This window comes from Brachyistius frenatus, unplaced genomic scaffold (assembly GCF_029030835.1).
Source record: "Brachyistius frenatus isolate BFR_SWC_R1_liver_20210118 unplaced genomic scaffold, ASM2903083v1 Contig_131, whole genome shotgun sequence".
Taxonomy (NCBI): Eukaryota; Metazoa; Chordata; class Actinopteri; family Embiotocidae; genus Brachyistius; species Brachyistius frenatus.
In genome coordinates, this window is record NW_027210730.1 from 757,960 (window position 1) to 777,054 (window position 19,095).

At 40.9% G+C, this 19,095-nt stretch overlaps 1 protein-coding gene across 1 annotated transcript in view; it reads left to right on the forward strand.

Moving 5' to 3' along the window:
* The first annotated feature begins 2,273 nt into the window (after positions 1–2,273).
* The window catches only part of itga11b (integrin, alpha 11b), a 37,189-nt gene continuing 20,367 nt past the window's right edge, over positions 2,274–19,095 (forward strand). The window contains exons 1-10 of the mRNA XM_069714536.1: positions 2,274–2,431; positions 8,775–8,886; positions 13,815–13,924; positions 14,426–14,517; positions 14,759–14,873; positions 15,202–15,329; positions 16,201–16,349; positions 16,778–16,922; positions 17,145–17,310; positions 18,651–18,721. Coding sequence (XP_069570637.1) covers positions 2,383–2,431; positions 8,775–8,886; positions 13,815–13,924; positions 14,426–14,517; positions 14,759–14,873; positions 15,202–15,329; positions 16,201–16,349; positions 16,778–16,922; positions 17,145–17,310; positions 18,651–18,721 — 1,137 coding nt within the window. The 5' untranslated portion in view covers positions 2,274–2,382. The remainder of the gene's footprint in view (positions 2,432–8,774; positions 8,887–13,814; positions 13,925–14,425; positions 14,518–14,758; positions 14,874–15,201; positions 15,330–16,200; positions 16,350–16,777; positions 16,923–17,144; positions 17,311–18,650; positions 18,722–19,095) is intronic.

Genomic DNA, 19,095 nt, shown 5'->3' on the forward strand with positions numbered 1-19,095 from the left:
AATGACTGACCCTCGAGCTGATTCAAAAGCAGGTCCACCATCTGTTTCACTTTAATTCTGCTGCTTTGACTGTGAGTTTCCACTTGTTATTTCTAGCAGAGTGACAGCAGCCTGCCGCCGTCCAGCTCGCAGCACTGCAGTATCTTTTTATTGACGGGGAGGGAGGGAGCGTGTGTGAGTGTGTGTGTGTGTGTGTGTGTGTGTGTGTGTGTGTGTGTGTGTGTGTGTGTGTGTGTGTGTGTGTGTGTGTGTGTGTGTGTGTGTGTGTGTGTGTGTGTGTGTGTGTGTGTGTGCTTGAAGTAATAACTGTGGAAACAAAAACATGTTGACACAGTCGGAGTGTGAGGATTCCTCCCGTCTGAGCAGAAGAAGGACGTCTTCTTGTGGTTAACTTTAAATTCAAAGCAAAATATTTTGATTTCAAGTTTTTTATCTTGAGATAATTTCTTGTTGATGTTGTTGTCAGATGATCTGATGAATACCAGCCCGTAGCTTATTGGTAAATATGAAACTATATGACCAGCAAGCAGCTGTGAAAATGACAAAATCCACCAACCAGCACCACTAAAGCTCTTTGATAACTCATTATACCTCATTTATTAAGTGCAAAATTTCCTGTTTCACACAGATTGTGTTTCGGTCTTTATGCAGAAAAAACTAAAGATGACTTTTTTTCAGAAAATTGATAAATCAGTCCGCTGTTGAATAGATTTAGTTTTTAATTCTGGGTCACTTTAAGAATACTTTCATCTGAAAAGGTCAACTGACTATCGTGAGTAATCACTAACACCGAGCCTGAAATTCTGCAGCAACTATGTCACAAAAACCATTGGCAACCCGTCACAAGTTAATATTTTACAGCAGGAAATGTTAAACGCCAACGCTGCTGTCCAACAGAACCAAAGACGTCAGTTCAACGCACACAATTCTGCTCATGTGACACAAGACATCAGTTGATATGTGTTGACTAAGCAAAGTTTAAATGTAATTTAAGCTAAAAGTCAAGTCAAGTAAAGAGTCTCTGATTAATATCCTGTATTTATTCAACGCAGTATCTTCCACTTAGAGAACTTCACTTCTGTATTGTACTAAGACCCACAATAACACAAACTAGCCCATCCAGGCAGTGGTAGAGTTCTGCCAGGTAAAATGACTGTTTTTCTCAAAGGAGTCTGGTGGTTTTGAAGAGAGCGATGTGATGGCTTCAGTTCCCATCAGAAAGGACCGTCTGACTGTTAAATATGATGGTGAAAAGAGTGAAAAAGTTTCTTTCTGGGCTCCCGACTGAACATCCCAATGAAAAACTTTTAAGTATATAGAAGAAAAAAGAGAGAAGTAATAGTAAGAAAGATTTTCCTGGATCACCCTGAAGGTCCTGAGGAAGTGTGCTGATCCCCAGAGTGTGTTTCAGGAGGAAAGTTTGTCTGTCTTGCCTCTAAGCTGTTCCTCATCAGGTTTCGGTTACAAGTAAAAAAAAAATCAGAGCCCGTTCCCACCTTGCAGTATGGGACCTATGCGATCCAATCATAATCTGATCAGCTCTAATAAATTAATAATTCAGAAGCCTCCAGTTCATTATGTTGGCCGTCGCCATTTTGCTATTTGCTGTTTAGAAGTGACCATATTTGGGCGAGCTGGGGCGGATCCTACTCAATCTGATTGGGAACCCGAGGACTCTACGCCTGTCAATCAAATAAACACCTGCAAGAAAATATCGAATTAATGATGGGAATTATTTTCAGATAGACCAACAGACAGAGACAGAGGATTTTTGGCGCCAGCCCCTAGTGGCCCTCAGTGGTATTGCAGTGTAAGATACATTGGCCTCACTTTTCATGCTTCACAACACTTTATACACACTTATAATTGCTTCATCAGGTTTACAATGGTTTATAAATGTACACTAGATATTTGAAGTGTGTTTATAACTACCAACAGTATCGGACAGATGTTCACATCTGGTCTCGAGCACTGTGGAACCACAGACACAAATGGAGGCATTTCCTGTTTGTGCCGCCACTGAGACATTAAAGCTCCCGTTCAGAAAAGGGAAGGTGAGTTAAAGGCTCTTTAAAAAAAAAACAGAGATGTGTGTGTGTGTGTGTGTGTGTGTGTGTGTGTGTGTGTGTGTGTGTGTGTGTGTGTGTGTGTGTGTGTGTGTGCAGAGCAGACACATGAGGCAGGAGGAGGTGCGTTCACTCCGCCTCCCCTCGTCTTCCTCCCCTCCTCTTCCTCTCGTCCTCTCACTCCTTCACATATCAGAACAGCAGAGTTAAAGAATCAACCCTCCAATAACACACACACACACAACACACACACACACACACACACACACATACACACACACACAGTCACACTCGGTCTGTCTCATTGCTTTCACTCATGGATTATCAGCACCTTCTGCTGCTGTGGACCTGCAGCCTCCTGCCAGGTGAGTGAGCGACAGCATACAGCACAGCCCAGGTCAGAGCTGCAGAGAGGGATGACAGGACCAGACGGGCACTGCTGATTTCAAGCTTCTGAATTTGAGGTCCTTATTGGAAACCAGCAGTTGCCATGGCAACAGATCCCAGCGCACAAGAGAGAGAGTACTGTGTCCAGCAGGTGGACGGAGAATGCAACCAAAAGTTTGAGACTTCTTAAACTTTCTCAGAGTTGTTTCCAGGATGGTTCCTCATCCACAACGTCTGGGTGTTGGTGGAGGAAACATGTTCTGTCAACATCAAAGCGTCGTTTTTAATCACTGTTGGAGTCGTGCTATTTACACAGTAGATGGTGAGGTACGACGGTCTACAGTGGATTGCTTTAATTTGATTAGAGGCAGCTGAGGGTTCAGTATTTGACCACATTTATCTGATCTTTGGTTTCTGACACTGACTTTGAGATCTTAGTGTGTTTTTGTCTGCACACTTTTTTTTCCCCCTCATGGAGAAATCGTTATTAGCGGAACATGTGTTAGTTCAAAGTCTTCTCAGTAAATCATAACATTATACAACAAGTTTAAAGCGAACTCTTTCAGGAGTCATCAACACCACATTGGTCTCAAGATGCCTGTAATGCTCTGTCAGATTTTCCATTAATGTTTGCTATCACGTCTCTATGGATCATATTAACTTTGCACTCTCCACCTCGGGAGTACAAACTCCTTACAGCTCTCCAAAAAAACATGATTTTAACACAAATAACATGAAAAGATGTTTTTTGAGTGAATAAATTGTCAACAAACTGATGTGAAGATAAATATGCAGGATGATTAGGAGCTTTGATTCTGTCTGCATTCAGGAAAGTTCCAGGTGTCTGTTTCCTTGTTTACTTTACTCAAAAAACAAATTTAGATTACAGTGTGAAAAGTTGGATCATCACCAAACACTCTGAATATTCACATCAATTACATTCTGTTATTAGACCATTTAAATGGCACTTATCAGTTGTCATCATTCACATAATCATGCTGTGTGACCTGTAGATGTAGGAATTATAACAGGAGCAAAGAGGGTAGTCCGCCGGATGAAGCAGGGTGAGAGTCTGCTTTGGGAGGAGGTCAGGGTGGACGGACGGATCAATCACACGACTCACAGCATCTGTTTGTGTCTTCTGTGAAGTCAGCATTGATTTATTTTAAGTTATGTAACGTACATAATGTAACTTACATGACATTTTAAAAACTAAACCAGGATATTTTCCTAAACCTAATCAAATGATTTTGGTGTTAAAAGCAAACCAAACTGCGACCGCGTCACACCGTTAACCATATTTCCCTTAGTACACTAACAAATAGTGCTCTTCCATATTAGGACTCTTACTTTGGAAGTACCGCACAGTCTGCTCTGCACTGACAGGAAATGACCTCATCATGTGACCACATCAGCCTCCAAAACATCTGCAGCTTCAATTATTTTACCCAGAAGTCAACGTGTTTTTGTGTCCTCTGTTTAACACTCAATAAACACACTGATTCTTCTGTCCAGCAGCAGCAGACAAGAAACATGTTGTGTTCAGGAACAGCTGCAGCTTCATCACACGCTTTTAATCTGAAAGTTATTCATGGCCCCGCCCCTTCCACTAGAGAGCCAAGATGGCGACCGTTTAGGGTGGAAGTGTTTCTCACTTCTTCTTTGGAGCGTTCTGAGTGCTTCATCCTGGTACTGGTAGTGTTCTGATGGTTCTGTACTGACAGGGAGAACACACTGATGCACTCAGAATAGTTGTTGCTACCATGACGACGAAGGTCCAGTTGTGATCTCTCCACAGAAGTTCAAGGAGGGACAGAGTCGACTGACTTCATCATCTGCTGCTAGCAGAGCAAAGTCAACACTTTATTCCCAGTTGATGAACTCAGGGATCATTTTCCTTTTCTTAAACTGTGTTTGCATCCGTTGAAGCTACAGTACTGAGGTCCCAGCGCGCCCTCAGATGACCTTGAGTAGAGTTTGGTGTGATGGCTGTGAGCTCCTGGATGTTCCCCTCCACGTTCTGCCTGCAGGTCAGAGATGATGAGTGTTTCTCCAGAGACCCAGATGCTGATGGGATTCATTACAGCGTGTTGTGGCTCTTTTAACACGATCATTAAACTCCTGCAGCAACACATCAGACCTGATGTTGTTGCTCCCGGTCAGTCGTTAGTTCCCACCTGCCTCACGCCGTCCAAACACACGAGCTTCTCCCAGAACTCGGTCCAGTTAGTTTGAACCTCCTGACGATGTAAACAGCTGGAGTTACAAAAACATCTGGAAACAGACATGTGTCCCGGCAGGTCGTGAATCCAATTAAATACGAGTTTAATGTGATTTGTTGGATTTTTCTGACACTCTGTGACCTCGTTCTGCCCTAAACTCCACCCGGGTGAGACTTCACTATAAGAAAACAAACCATAATAGAAATTCTCCTACTCCTGGTTTGGCATCGTTGCTGCACTTTATAGTAACCACAGAAATTCATCATGGTTTTATTCTGTCTGTAAGAAAGAAGCAGCTCTGCTGCGGAGACAAGACATGCTGACACATTAAAATGTTTTATATAACTAAAGACAACAAAATAATTCATTTCCCTGCCAAGACTGGAAATAACAAGATATAATACACAATGATCAAGACAATTGTTGATATGTGGCGTCTTATGTGAGGAGAAACTTTTACACCAAACTTCAGTGTGGGATTCAAAATTTTTGAATTATGGCTCACTTCTTATGCTCAGTGTGAACTGGAAATTATAATGTTTATAGTAGTTGTGAAGCTTTCATATTGCAGTTATTATTGTTATTATTCCAAATGACATACTTGTGTATTAGTCAGAGTGCATCAGTGTGTTCACACTGTCAGTACAGAAACATCAGAACACTACAAGTACCAGGATGAATCACTCAAAAAAGGTGTGCAATTCTGGACACTTTCACCCTAAACGGTCGCCATCTTGGCTCCGTAGAGGAAGAGGGCGGGGCCATAAAGGATTTTCAAATTAAAGCTCTGATGAAGCTGCAGCTGTTCCTGAACACAACGTGTTTCTTGTCTGCTGCTGCTGGACAGAAGAATCAGTGTGTTTATTGAGTGTTAAATAGAGGACACAAAAACACGTTGATTTCTGGGTAAAATAATTAAAGCTGCAGATATTTTAACACTACTCTGTCAAAATACCTGCACAACACAAATAACATATAAGAGCACGACTTGTTAGTGTACTGAGGGAAATATGTAATCTGGAACACAACAGCTGTCTGATTAGGAGAAGCTGCATTCATCCCACTTCAGATATCGTCGCTCTAGAAACACTGGAGTTCATTATAAACCCTAAAACATGACACTCCACAGTTTCAGTCTTACACACTTCGTTGCGGTTTCTTCTGAGCTGTCACTCCCCCTAAATCTCCCAATACACCATAGAGTCACAGCTGAGAAGAAGGAAGGACCCAAAAGTCAGACACAAGCAAAACAACGATCCAGGACAGGGAGAAACACAGTGGGAGGTGCAGAATTCAAAACAGGTAGAAACTCTGAACAGTGTCAACAACTAGAAGACACTGAAGGGGGTTTATATACAGGCTCGGTGATTGTCAGGTGACAGCAGATGGGGCTGATTGGGAAAGTGGGAGCAGGTGAGGTAGGCGTGGCCGGCAGGTGAGCAGAGAAGAGAGACAGGAGGGGACACATGGGGGACCCCTGGTGGTCAAAGTGAGAAACACAGGGAACAAACTAGACTTAAAAGAGACACAGAGACCAAGAAGTTAATACTAAAACCAAACTAAAAAAAATAAAATAATAATAATAGTACTTTAGCAGGGCAAAATACCTCAAACAAAAACAGGAGAATAAATGTCTCTCTTGTCTAAATCTCTTCTAGTAAATCATTTGATAACTGATCATCAGATTGATTCAATTTGTTTGGCAGCTGCAGGAAGAGTATGACAGTCAAAATGAATCTGCTTCTCCCAGTCATGTTATTTTTCACATTCAACAAAGGCCGAAGAGGAAAAGGAGGAGGAGGAGGAGGAAGAGGAGGAGGAGGAGGCAGCAACCTTCATCTCAATCTTATCAATCAACCCTGAAACATTCATACTCATTTAAATGGTTTATTCTTACCCTCTGACACCCAAACTGTAAAACACAACGAGCAGTTATTATATATTGTTGTTGTGTTTCGCCCGCCTGCTCCTCAGCACTGTTTTTGATTTATTATTAGACTAAATTGGCTTTTTAACATGTTTTAATAAATCCACTCACTGCATTTGTCACACTTTCAAACTTCTTCTGATATAAAGATGATGCACTTTTCTTAAAAACCCTTTTTTGTCTGACCATTTTTTTTTTAAATAATATCTGAAATTATAATAATGGATGACAAAAAAAAAATCCATTCGTGTAAATGTGTATCTGATCATGCTGTAACCAAGTTTATGGTTCCTTTATAACTGTATCTACTTCTACAATGGAAGTCATCAACCTCAACTTTACTCCCACACTTGTTGAAAGCGCTGCAGCCTCACTGCAGATGAACACTGCTGCACCTCTTTAAGAAGTGGTGCTCCACCATTTTAGAAGAATTTCACCTTGCTTGGAAAGAAAGTCTATTGACCATGTCGATGCAGATGCAGATAGATTTGTTGGTACAAACAGCTCATTAGAGCAAAGCTTCATACCTCATTCAAAAGTGACGAAATTAAAAGCAGTTATCTGTGTTTACCTGCAGCCTTTGACGTGTCGTATGTCATAAAGAAAGTGTGAAAAAGGATAAATTATTGCTTCTTCTACAAAGACATTCTCAAATGAGCTGCACAGATTTGTTGGCACTTCTGGAAAAGATGATGAAGATTTGAATTAAAGTGATATTTGAAAGTCTTTTCTTTAATTAGCATTACACTTGTCTTCTATCTCGTAATCAGTCATTCAGCCTGTTTGAATTGAGATATAGAAGCTGGTGGATTAGCAAGAAAATCATAAATGCTGCCTGAGTTGAAGCTGAAGAATCACCTGGCTGCGGCCGGCGTGATCTTCAGGCTGCATCGACTGAGCCGGGCGAGTCATCTGCCGGCCTCCTGGAGGAAGCGATGCAGATGGCGTTTGGCAGCGAGCTGCTCAATGAGCTGCGTTCATTAAATTAATACCATCTTTGACCTGATTAGATTTATTTCCTACTGCTGCATCTGATTTAAAAACTGGAGATTTTGCAAAAAGAGCACAGACTTCATTTCTCCTGCAGCAAAAATATCACATCTCGCTTCAGAAGCTGCAGTTTGGCATTAATCTGTGTTCAATTAGACGCATGGGAAACTCCCCCAATGAACACGATAACACAGAAAAGTCACCAAGTCTGCTCAGCTATGTGAAGAATTGCCAGCAGTGCCAGAGAGGATCATCCGAATCAGTCCAATCCTTCAGCAGCGACAGGAGACTGCCAGACCTGGATCAGGACCTGGATCTCTGCTCTGGCAAGTCTCCGTCTGTCCGTCGCCAACATCTCTGATGGGTCGAGCTGCTCAGACGGGAGCAGATTCCTCTCGGCCTCATGGAAACAAACACGTCTTAAGGCTGCGACGACTCTTCTCCTTTCCTTGTGTCTTTTTTTTTGATCCTCGGCGGCCAAATTCATCACCGCTGGCGAACAGTCCCACACAACATGCCGAGCTTTCCGAGGACTCGGCTCATTTACACAGCTGGAGGAGATGAACCGCAGCGCTCGGAGGAAATACTTCAGCACGCAGGCAAAAACTACCAACGCAAAAGATCGAGATGGGGTCAAAAGGTCGCAGTAGAGTGGTAAATTAGGGCTCATCTGAGGAACACTAAACAGAAGCAGCTTCAGGGAGGACTGAGTGAAGATCTACTTCCCTGATTAGATTACATTAGATGAGACAATCGATTTGATTTTATAATTTAACCTCAAATTACACAAGAATACAGAATCCTTAAACACTCTGCTCCTGAGTGAAGATGTTGGATAACGGCCGTAAATGTGTTTTTTCAGACCACTTTAATGTCACAGCTGTGTGAATCCTTCTCCACCAACCACCTGAGGAATCACAGAAAAACCTGTTGCACCTGTTCATATGATTCATATTTTTCTTTTCTGTGTGAATGTGAAAAAAAAAAAATCAGTTGTGAAATCCTCCTGACAGGAGATCAGCAGAAGAAGAAATGATGTAGCTGCGTTATATTTTTGGTCTCGATCCTGGTTCCTAGAAATGAAAGTGAATTGTTTGTTCTGGTTCTACTGAGCAGTGCAAGTCAGTTAACCTTCCCACGAGATATAAAGTGAATAAAATCAAATCTTCCTCTTTGTTTCAGACTTCCAGCTCTGTTTCAACTTTGACTCGAAGAACATTCGGATCTTCTCCAGCTCTAAAGAATCCCAGTTCGGATACAAGGTTCAGCAGCACGAGGCGGGAGGACGCCAGTGGTGAGAATCCAGTTCACCGATCTGTCTTCCATCTTTATCCAGAAAAACTGTCTGTGCTGGTTTATCTTCATTCATAACCCCACACACACACACACACACACCTCCCAACCCCCCCACCCACTAGCTAACAGAAGGCTGTTTAGATTTCAAACAGTTTTGGGATTTGTGTTGGATATTTGGCTCGTGCCTTTTGTTATGAAATACTTTTATTTGCATGAAACTTCCTGTTCCCGGGGTCGAGTGTTGGGGTCCTTCCTGCCTTTAGTCTTTATTTATGTCTTTTTATCAGGATGACACATTTTCCACCGATGTGTCTGATACGTGGAACATTTCTGCAGAGCAGCTGGACATTATTTATAGTTCTTCTCTCTGTATATGTATCTCACAGCATCACATCACCCAGCCGGTCTGCTGAACTGTTTGTTTCTCATCCTTCATCTTTATGTATTTAACCCACTGCTGGACGCTCAACAAGCACATCTTAAGATGAGATAAGATGCAATAAAGTGAGATGAGGGAAGATTAAAAAAATAATAATGTCATGAAAATTGACATGATTTTACTTGAGATAAAAGCAAATGTAATAAGATTCAAATAGAACAATGAATGACAGAGATGGAAAAGTGAGATATCAGGTAAGAAATTGATGACATCATATAAAAGATTAGATGAGATTAAATCAGTGTCTCTTTGACTATCCATCCCGTCCCGTTCATATGATTCAGTTTTGTTAGAGCAGGAAGACATTTACATCATGTAGGACAGCAGTTTCTTCCCAAGAGGAAGAATTAAAAGCCTGAATCATGCAAAGTTACGATGTGTCTCTCTACTGCTGCAGAGGACGACCGGACAGCAGAAGATTGATACCACCTACTAAATTAAGAATATTTGGCTTTTTATCACCTCGTGGTCATTTATGTACAAAATGTTCTGTTTCAGCTCTCCCTCTGCTCCCTTGTGTGTGTGTGTGTGTGTGTGTGTGTGTGTGTGTGTGTGTGTGTGTGTGTGTGTGTGTGTGTGTGTGTGTGTGTGTGTGTGTGTGTGTGTGTGTGTGTGTGTGTGTGTGTGTGTGTGTGTGTGGTTGGTTAATTTAAAATTAAGTGATGAGCAGCCATTGGCGGAGATCAGCTGAGTGATATAAAGTCCCCCTTCAATTCATATATCGTATTTAATGATTGTTGAATAACTAAAATGTTCCAAATGGTAGAAAAAGCAGGAAAACAAGTGAAAAATGTAACAACATAAAACAAAAGAAACTCAAATTGCGGAGCAGATGCAACGTGTCGTCCTAAACTGACTTCCTCACTGATTTCACACTAATTCACAACTTAATTCAGATGAGTCACACATGATGGGACTTTAAAGATCTCTGTGACATCAAACATATCAAATAGGTCTAAAGTTTTAACTTTTTATTTGCAGATGAAGCGCACTGAATTGTCCTAACCTGTTAAAAGATGCTGCTGGATACGGTTTGATTAAATGAGCAGTTGGTGGAAGTAGAAGCAGGATGAATGTTTTCATCTTTCACGTAAACTTCTTACTTGGAAATCAGTAATTTACACAAAATCATTATGTTGTTTTCCTTCTTGTGTTTGTCGGCGGTTGCAGGTGAGATTGTGCAACATTCCCAGTTTCTGTGGTCTCTTTTTATTATCTGGAAACCTTTTAGCCATGACGAATACTTAACAATCCTCCAGGATTACAAAATCCCTCTTCCTTTGAAGTCTCAGGTAAATCAGTGGAAAGTATTTCCATTTGTCTCCTGCATCTTGAGAAAGTACGTTGTTAGCTGGAAACTATGTGTTGTGGTTTGTTATTCCCCTGCCACCCTCTGGGAAGCCCATCACTCTGCTGGTGTGTGTGTGTGTGTGTGTGTGTGTGTGTGTGTGTGTGTGTGTGTGTGTGTGTGTGTGTGTGTGTGTGTGTGTGTGTGTGTGTGTGTGTGTGTGTGTGTGTGTGTGTGTGTGTGTGTGTGTTGTTTAAAGGGGGGATTTGGCATCATTATTGTGGAGAGTTGTTTTTGTCTGCAGTCTGGTGACATTTGCAGGTGTTTGGATGATGCTGTCATCAAGACAGATTCACCACAGAGAAATAACCTTTGTCTACTGTCTTTCTTCAAGCTGCTTATTGCTTTTTCTCAGCACATGGGAATATTATTTCTTCCAATAAACCACCAGGGTCCTGTGACCTCTGACTCTTGACCTGTTTACAAGTTAATTTTGAAGGGTTATTAGCAAGTAATGAAGTTGGTTAAACTGACCAGTTTTGTTTCAAAAGGTCAAAAAGGTCACTGCCTCCATCCTCCAGTGTTCAGGTCTTTAACCACCTATTTACTTCTGTTTGTGTGGTGGACTTTCTGGACTGCTGCGACCTGCTCCCTGGGTTTTTGTTTGCCTACCTGATTTCTTGTGAAGCAGCATTTTCATGATTAGAAGTTTGCTTCTGCTTTGACTGCCTGCCACAGCGGTGAGCGTTTGGTTCTTTCCCTTTATGAACACGTGAATATGAGGTTTTTAAATGTCTTTTACCACATTGTTTTGGTTTATCAACCTCAATGTTCCTATTGGTACACTTAGTGCTCAGTGTTGTTTCCAGATGCAGGCAGCTGTTTTCATTGAGTAAACTCTGGGGTGACCAAAGGACTGCTTGGTTTGGGCACAAATAAAAACAGAATACAATGATTTGCAAATCATGTAAACCAATATTTAATTGAAAATAGACCAAAGACAACATATAAAATGTTGAAACTGAGAATTTGTATTATTTTATAATAATTATGTGCTCATTTAGAATTTGATGGCAGCAACACGCTTCAAAAAAGTTGGGACAGGTTCAACAAAAGACTGGAAAAGTTGTGTAAATCTGGTTTAACATCTGAGAATTAATTAGGTTAATTGGCAACAGATCAGTAACATGATTGGGCATAAAAAGATGATTTCAGAGAGGCAGAGTCTCTCAGCTGTGAAGATGGGGAGAGGTTCACCACTTTGTGAAAGACTGTTTGGGAAAATAGTTCAACAATCTAAGAATAATGTTCCTCAACGTAAAATTACAAAGAATTAGTGGATTTCATCGTCTACGGTTCATAATATCATTAAAAGATTCAGAGAATCTGGAGAAATCTCTGAACACAAGGGACAAGGCTGGAAACCAATATTGGATGGTGGTGATCTTCGGGCCCTCAGGCAGCACTGCATTAAAAACACACTATTCTGGAGTGGAAATCACTGCATGGGCTCAGGAACACTTGTGAAAACCATCGTCTGTGAACACAGTTCATCGCTGCGTCCACAAATGATGTTAAAACTCTCCAAAGAAGAAACCAGATAGAAACATGATCCAGAAACACCGCCGCCTTCTCTGGACCGAGATCATTGAAGATGGACTGAGGTGAAGTGGACAACTGTCCTGAGGTCTGATGGATCACAATCTGAGATTCTGTTTGGAAATCATGGACGCTGGATCCTCCAGGTTAAAGAGGAGAGGGACCATCCAGCTTGTTATCAGCTCAGTTCTAAAGCAAGCATCTGTGATGGTACAGGATGCATTAGTGCACATGGCATGGGTAGCTTGAACATCTGGAAGGAAGCATTAATGCTGAATGATATATTCAGGTTTTGGAGCAACATATGCTGCCATCCAGACAACGTCTCTTTCAGGGAAGGTCTTGTTTATGACAATGTCAAGACAGAGATATGTTGTCTTTAGTCTATTTACAATAAATATAGGTTTACATGATTTGTAAATCATCCCATTCTGTTTTTATTTACATTTTATGCAGCATCCCAACTTTTTTGGAAACGTGGTCGTAAATTTAAAGATTTACCAGAATATAAATTACAGCATTTGTTCAGGAAATAATCAGCAGGATGGAACGCTGTCAGGTATTAAAAGGAGGGTTTCCGTCTGCTCTGTGCTACTACGGGATGTAAACTCGGTCCGTTAACTTTTCGGGATGTGGTTTGTCATCTCTGCTTACCAGCCGTTTGATGTGGACGGGAGACGCAGCAGATTGAGGGTTAGCGCGTTAATGTAGCGTTGCTCTGGTATGTGAGTCACCCCTTTTCCCAGAACTGTCATCCAGGCCTCATGTGGTGGTGTTTCCTCTGGTTCACTAATACACTAATAACCTGCTCGCTGTAGCAGCGGGATTTGCATTTAACACAACGCAATCACTGATCGCTTCAGCAGCTGCTGAAAGCTGAATATGTAAAGATGTTTCAGTTTATGAATGAACACTTCTGCTTCAAAATGTATTTCTCTCCTGCTCAACTGTACCACTTATATGTTAACAATTCTCTGCTTAAAAAGGAAGAAACAAATGAAAGGAATTCATGAGAAAATATACAATTGAAATGACTGAAGTCTTTAGATTACTCTGAATAACACATGGAGACAATAAAGAGAAAAATCAAAAAGCGAAAATGAAAATGAAAATATAACCAGAATGTAAATAGGTATAAGAAAGATGAAACATTTTGGCATCTTGCTGCCTTTATTCTCATGTACACCCAAATATGTTGACCACACCATATTTACCATATCCCAAATCTGTAATATTTGATATGATTATATTTTAATGATTAATCATTTAAAATGTGTGGCAAAAAATTTTGTGTACCTGTATCTCAACTTAATTAAAATATTACTCACACCACCTGGATGGCTTTGCTACTTCATGCACATATCATATATTCACCATATTTATATCATTTCGTATCTTTTTTACTCTCTGTGGACTGCGTTTTCTTCACGAGCCCAATTAAACGCACACTTTCCTTGTTTTGTCATATTTAATAAATCTGAATGAGAGACTGGTAGTACTAGCACCAAACTGACAGTTTAACAGTTTTCTCTTCATTCATGAAGCCCAGCTGGAGTTCTTTAAGTTGCTGAAGGGAAAACTTATCACTGTGTGATTGCAGGTTGCTGGTAGGAGCTCCCTTTGAATCCACAGGTAAGCAGCAGACTGGTGACGTGTACAGATGTCCGCTGGATACCAGAAACTCTGCCAACTGCACCCGGCTTCACCTGGGTGAGGAGACTAACAGTTTCATGACCAATGTGTAAAATATCTCTGAGATCAAAGAGAAAGCAGAAAGTCCTGCAGGAAGATCTCTTAATAGGCTTCTTTTTTCATTACTATTTTTAGAATAACTCTTTCATTTATTTTTTTGTTTGTGTGTGACTGCCGGTTTCATTTTCAGCAAACAATTCATCGTTCTTTTTCATCACCCTTTTTGTAGACTTTACCGCTGTGTTTGGTTAGATGCAGGAATTACCTGAATACTGACATACCAGTACAGTTGACTGAGATTTTTCCAAGAACTACTTTGGTGTTATTTAGCACACAAAAAAACTTTCTTTAACATTTCCTTAGAAATAACAAAAAGTTTTTGTTTTTATTTCTACATTTTCTACATTTTGTAAGATAATTTAAAAGGAAACACGACTATCAAACAATATAAAAACAAAATGAACAACCAATTCTGTTTAATTTAAGATGACTGAAAGCACCTGTTTTGATTGTGATCAGGAAAAGTGTCTTTGGACAACGTGTCTGAGAGGAAAGACAAGATGAGGCTGGGAATGACGTTGACTTCCAACCCGACAGACAGGAGCTTTGTGGTGAGACACAAAACAGATAAAACTATATACGACAGTTTTCTCTATTTGAAACTTAAACTAAATTTAGAGGAAAGAATTGTTTCACTGCAGAAATTCAGATTATGTATATTCCAAAAATGACTTTTTCTCTCTCAGAAAAAAATGGCTGTTGCTTGTATTTCACATGTTTTTGTACGCTACACTGAAATATGAAACGTTTTATTCCACTCTGTGTGCCTGTTGTGTGTCAACGTGTCCTCAGACCTGCGGTCCACTCTGGTCTCATGAGTGTGGAAGCTCTCTGTACAGCACAGGAATCTGCTCCAGAGTCGGCCGCAACTTCAGACTCTCCCACACCATCACACCTGCCCTGCAGAGTAATCACCATCCCATCCTTTATTTATCCATCCATTTATCCATCCATCCATCCATCCATCCATCCTCCATCCACATCCATTTATCCATCCATTTATTTATCCATCCATCCATCCATCCATCCATCCATTTATCCATCCATCCATCCATCCATCCATCCATCCATCCATCCATCCATCCATCCATCCATCCATTTTCCATCCATCCATCCATCCATCCATCCATCCATCCATCCATCCATCCATCCATCCATCCATCCATCCATCCATCCATCCATCCATCCATTTATCCATCCATCCATCCATCCAACATGTTTTTTAAATCTTGTAGGGTGTGAGACGTTCATGGACATCGTGATTGTTCTGGATGGTTCCAACTCCATCTATCCCTGGTCTGAGGTTCAGGACTTCATCATAAACATCTTGCACAAGTTCTACATTGGCCCAGGTCAGACGCAGGTTAGTTTATCATTCAGTTATAACCTGATCAAGTCAAAGGGATACACTTAAGATTCCTCCCTTAAAAACCTACAGAGGATTCGGAGTTTGAAGTGAATTTAACTTATTAGTTTGGCAATCTGGAGACAAAGGGGAACGCACAATTAATTTTATGATTGAAAGACATTGTTTATAAGAAAAAAACAAAAAAATTTGAATCATGACAAAATTATCGGACCCAGAATTTTGTCTGTCAAATTGGATTTGGGTCTTCAATACAAACATTGGGTCTGAGGCATTTCCCCGCTTTATATATTTTTTATTCGTTAGCATACTAATTTCACTCACTTTTGACAATACGAAACGAGGTCCAGTTCTTTGGTTCATTGAGATTTAGATTTAAAAAGCAAACCTTTCTCACTGAACATGAATGAACTGATTCTGGTGAATGCTTCTGATTCACAACCTGAAAAAACACGCCTTTTGTTCTAAAGAGGAGTTTTTCACCAAACATCTGTAGCTAATTCAGGGGAGAACAGCAGCGTATCTTCAAAAGTATACAGATCTCTTCACGTCATTGTGTTGTGCATGCTTATTGTTTAACAAGGATTTGCGAGGCTCATTTGAGTGTAATTAAAACTTTGCTCACAAGAAACTTTAAGAACTCAGAAACCTGCTTGACAGGTTGAAGTTTTGCCTTTGGGCTTTGGAAAAAAGGAGCGACTGAAAAATACCCTTCCAACCTTCAACAACACTCACTGACGTACCCATTAGCAAGGAACTCAACCAATATCTGGTTTCACTGGATGTTGCTTTAAAAGTCCGACATGAGAAAATCTCTCCGATGTTCAATCGAGTTGAACGTTTGGACCGAGCTGTGTTTTGGCTGCAGGTGGGAGTGATTCAGTACGGCTCCACGGTGGTCCACGAGTTCAGTCTGGGGGAGTACCAGACGGTGGAGGACGTGGTCGAGGCCGCGAGGAACATCAACCAGCGGGGTGGAGAGGAGACGAGGACAGCTCTGGGCATCAACGTGGCACGGTTTGTAACACCAGATTATGTTCACTTTTACATTCAGTGTTAACCATCAAAGGTGCGCGTCAGTTCGGACTGTCATGCTGCGGTCCAGCTTTTAAATGATCTTAACTAAACCTGTAACCAGCTCCAGCGCCATTACACAGTTACTATGACAACGAGCCCCAAAAAAAACCCAATTCTGTATCTTTGTTTCTGGGTGAGACCATAATATTGGCAGATATTAAAACTGGAAATTACAACATATCTCTATTCCTACATAACTTGGGGAAATAACGATATTATACATTTTTTACATAAAAACACAAGCAAACTTTTTTTTTAATCATTTATGACATTTTGGCACCAAAGAAAACAAAAGACAAATACCTGTGAGTTGAGTGCTTTAATAAAAACTAAAATGAGTGTGAACGTGATCTGATCTTTCCGTCCAGGTCGGAGGCGTTCCAGCGCGGCGGCCGGCCCGGAGCTCAGAAGGTGATGATCGTGATCACAGATGGTGAATCTCATGACAGTCCACAGCTGGTGCAGGCCGTCACTGACAGCGAGAGAGACAACGTCACCATGTACGCCATTGCAGTGAGTCCATCCATCTTCGTCTCCAAAAATACCTTCCTGACCTAATTTGTTTTTCTGCTCTTGATAGTTTGTCTGTTTTTTTTCTTAACTACAATCCACATTACCTCACTTTCTGACATATTTTTTTCCTCTTAGCCCATCAGCAGAGCCCCGTTGTTGTTCTTTGTCTCTAAAATTTTAAAACTTGTGACAACCATTCTGTTTCCTCTGTGCCGCTTCCAGGTTTTGGGTTACTACAACCGTCGGGGAATCAACCCTCAGGCCTTTCTGAAGGAGATCAAGTACATTGCCAGTGACCCCGACGAAAAGCACTTCTTCAAAGTAACGGATGAGTCGGCACTGAAGGACATCGTGGACGCTCTAGGAGAAAGGATTTTCTCTCTAGAAGGTCAGTTAACCTTCAGCATGTTATGACTGAAATAAATGCAATAAGCCTTTACAATTAAAAGTCTATTTCATTTCCAGGTTGTTACTTAAACATGAAGACACAGACTCAGCTGGACTCTCGTGTTGAAACAAAAACATAAAATGAAAAATGTATATTGATGTGTCTCAATGCTTCAGGGAGACCTTCCTTTAGAGCTTTTTGGAAAGACACATCCTCTCTATTCTCGCTGCCAAAAAAGTAAGCTGTCCAAGAGCATAACACATACCCACTGTGACAAATGGAGGTGGCGCGGTTCTGTTTTAGGGCTGCTTGGCTGCGTCTGGCCCAGGGTGCCTTGAATCTGTGCTGGGTTCAATGAAATCTCAAGACTTACAGGGCACTCTGGGGCAAAACGAGCTGCCCGGTGTTACAAAGCTCAGTCTCAGTCACAGTCTCCAATGGGACAATGACCCAAAACACAAAATGGAAAGCAGCCAAGAATGGCTAAGAACAAAACCTTGGACAGTTCTGAAATGGCTATTGATGAGCTCTGAACTAAATCCTAACAAATATACGGAGATAGATATGAAATATGCTGTCAGGAGATGGCAGGCTTCAAACCCGAGAGCGGGGGAGCAGTTTTCTCTGGAAGAGTGAATGAAACTACCTGTTGACAGGTGCAGAAGTCACATTTAGTGCTACAGGAATGTCTTTCGCAGTGATTGCCTATTAAAGGTTGTGCAGCAACAACATTTAAAGGATCCCATCATTTTGCCATTAACTGAACATGGAATAAATAATTATGGAATTACTTTTGTCAGTTTCCGGCTATTCACATTGTAGTTACCCTTGGCTTCCAGTGCTACTGGGAGGAACCTTGAAGAACTTTTTAATCAGGATTAACCTACTTAATTAACGAGTACATCCATTCGCTACTTCTAGGCTGGACCTTTGTAATTCCTTGTTATCAGGTTTGCCTAATATCTCTTGGAAAAGCTCCCTTAGTTATGCTACAACAGGCCTCAGCTGCTGGGGAACCTCCCATGATGCACTGGGCATCTCTATCCTCTTTCACTCTCTACACATTTATATGCCACTATATTGCATGTTATTAACTTTGTGTCTTCTCATGTTTTCTGCCTCTAGCTTCATATTTCCAGGGCCATGTTTAGGTTGGGCCACTCTACGATGAAAAACTAAAACACATTTAGCCCAGAGTTGTCGTGGGTTGATTGTCAGTGGGATCAACACCAATAACCACTCCATATTAAAATAAACACTAATATTTATATTCATTGCACTGTTATGTGGGCGGTAGGAGGATCATAAATCTCAGCCTCTGTTGTTTGTCTGTTTTGCAGGAACCAGCAGTCAAGGTCGAGGGTTCGGTCTGCAGATGGCTCAGGCTGGTTTCTCCTCACATTTAGTCAAAGTGAGTGGCTCACGTTAACTTGTACTTTTTCATTCAGTGTTCTATCAGCACAGTTTACACTTCTTAAATCTCAATTTTACATCCCAGAGATGTGTGTTAGTGGTCTGAGAAAATGACACTGACAAGTACGACTTTCTCTTTCACTGAGGTTTCACTTTGGACTCTTTAGTTTGGATGAGACCAATGACCATCGTGACACCAGAATTTATTGTGGACAGAAGTTGATTTTTTTATTTATTAAATTTGTTAATTTCCTGTTGAAAATCAATTACTGGATAAAATACTATGTATAATTTCCCTTAAAATTACAGCTGAAAAACATTCTTATCAACACTTTATGTATGAATTAAGGTCTTGACAGGTATAAATCAGAA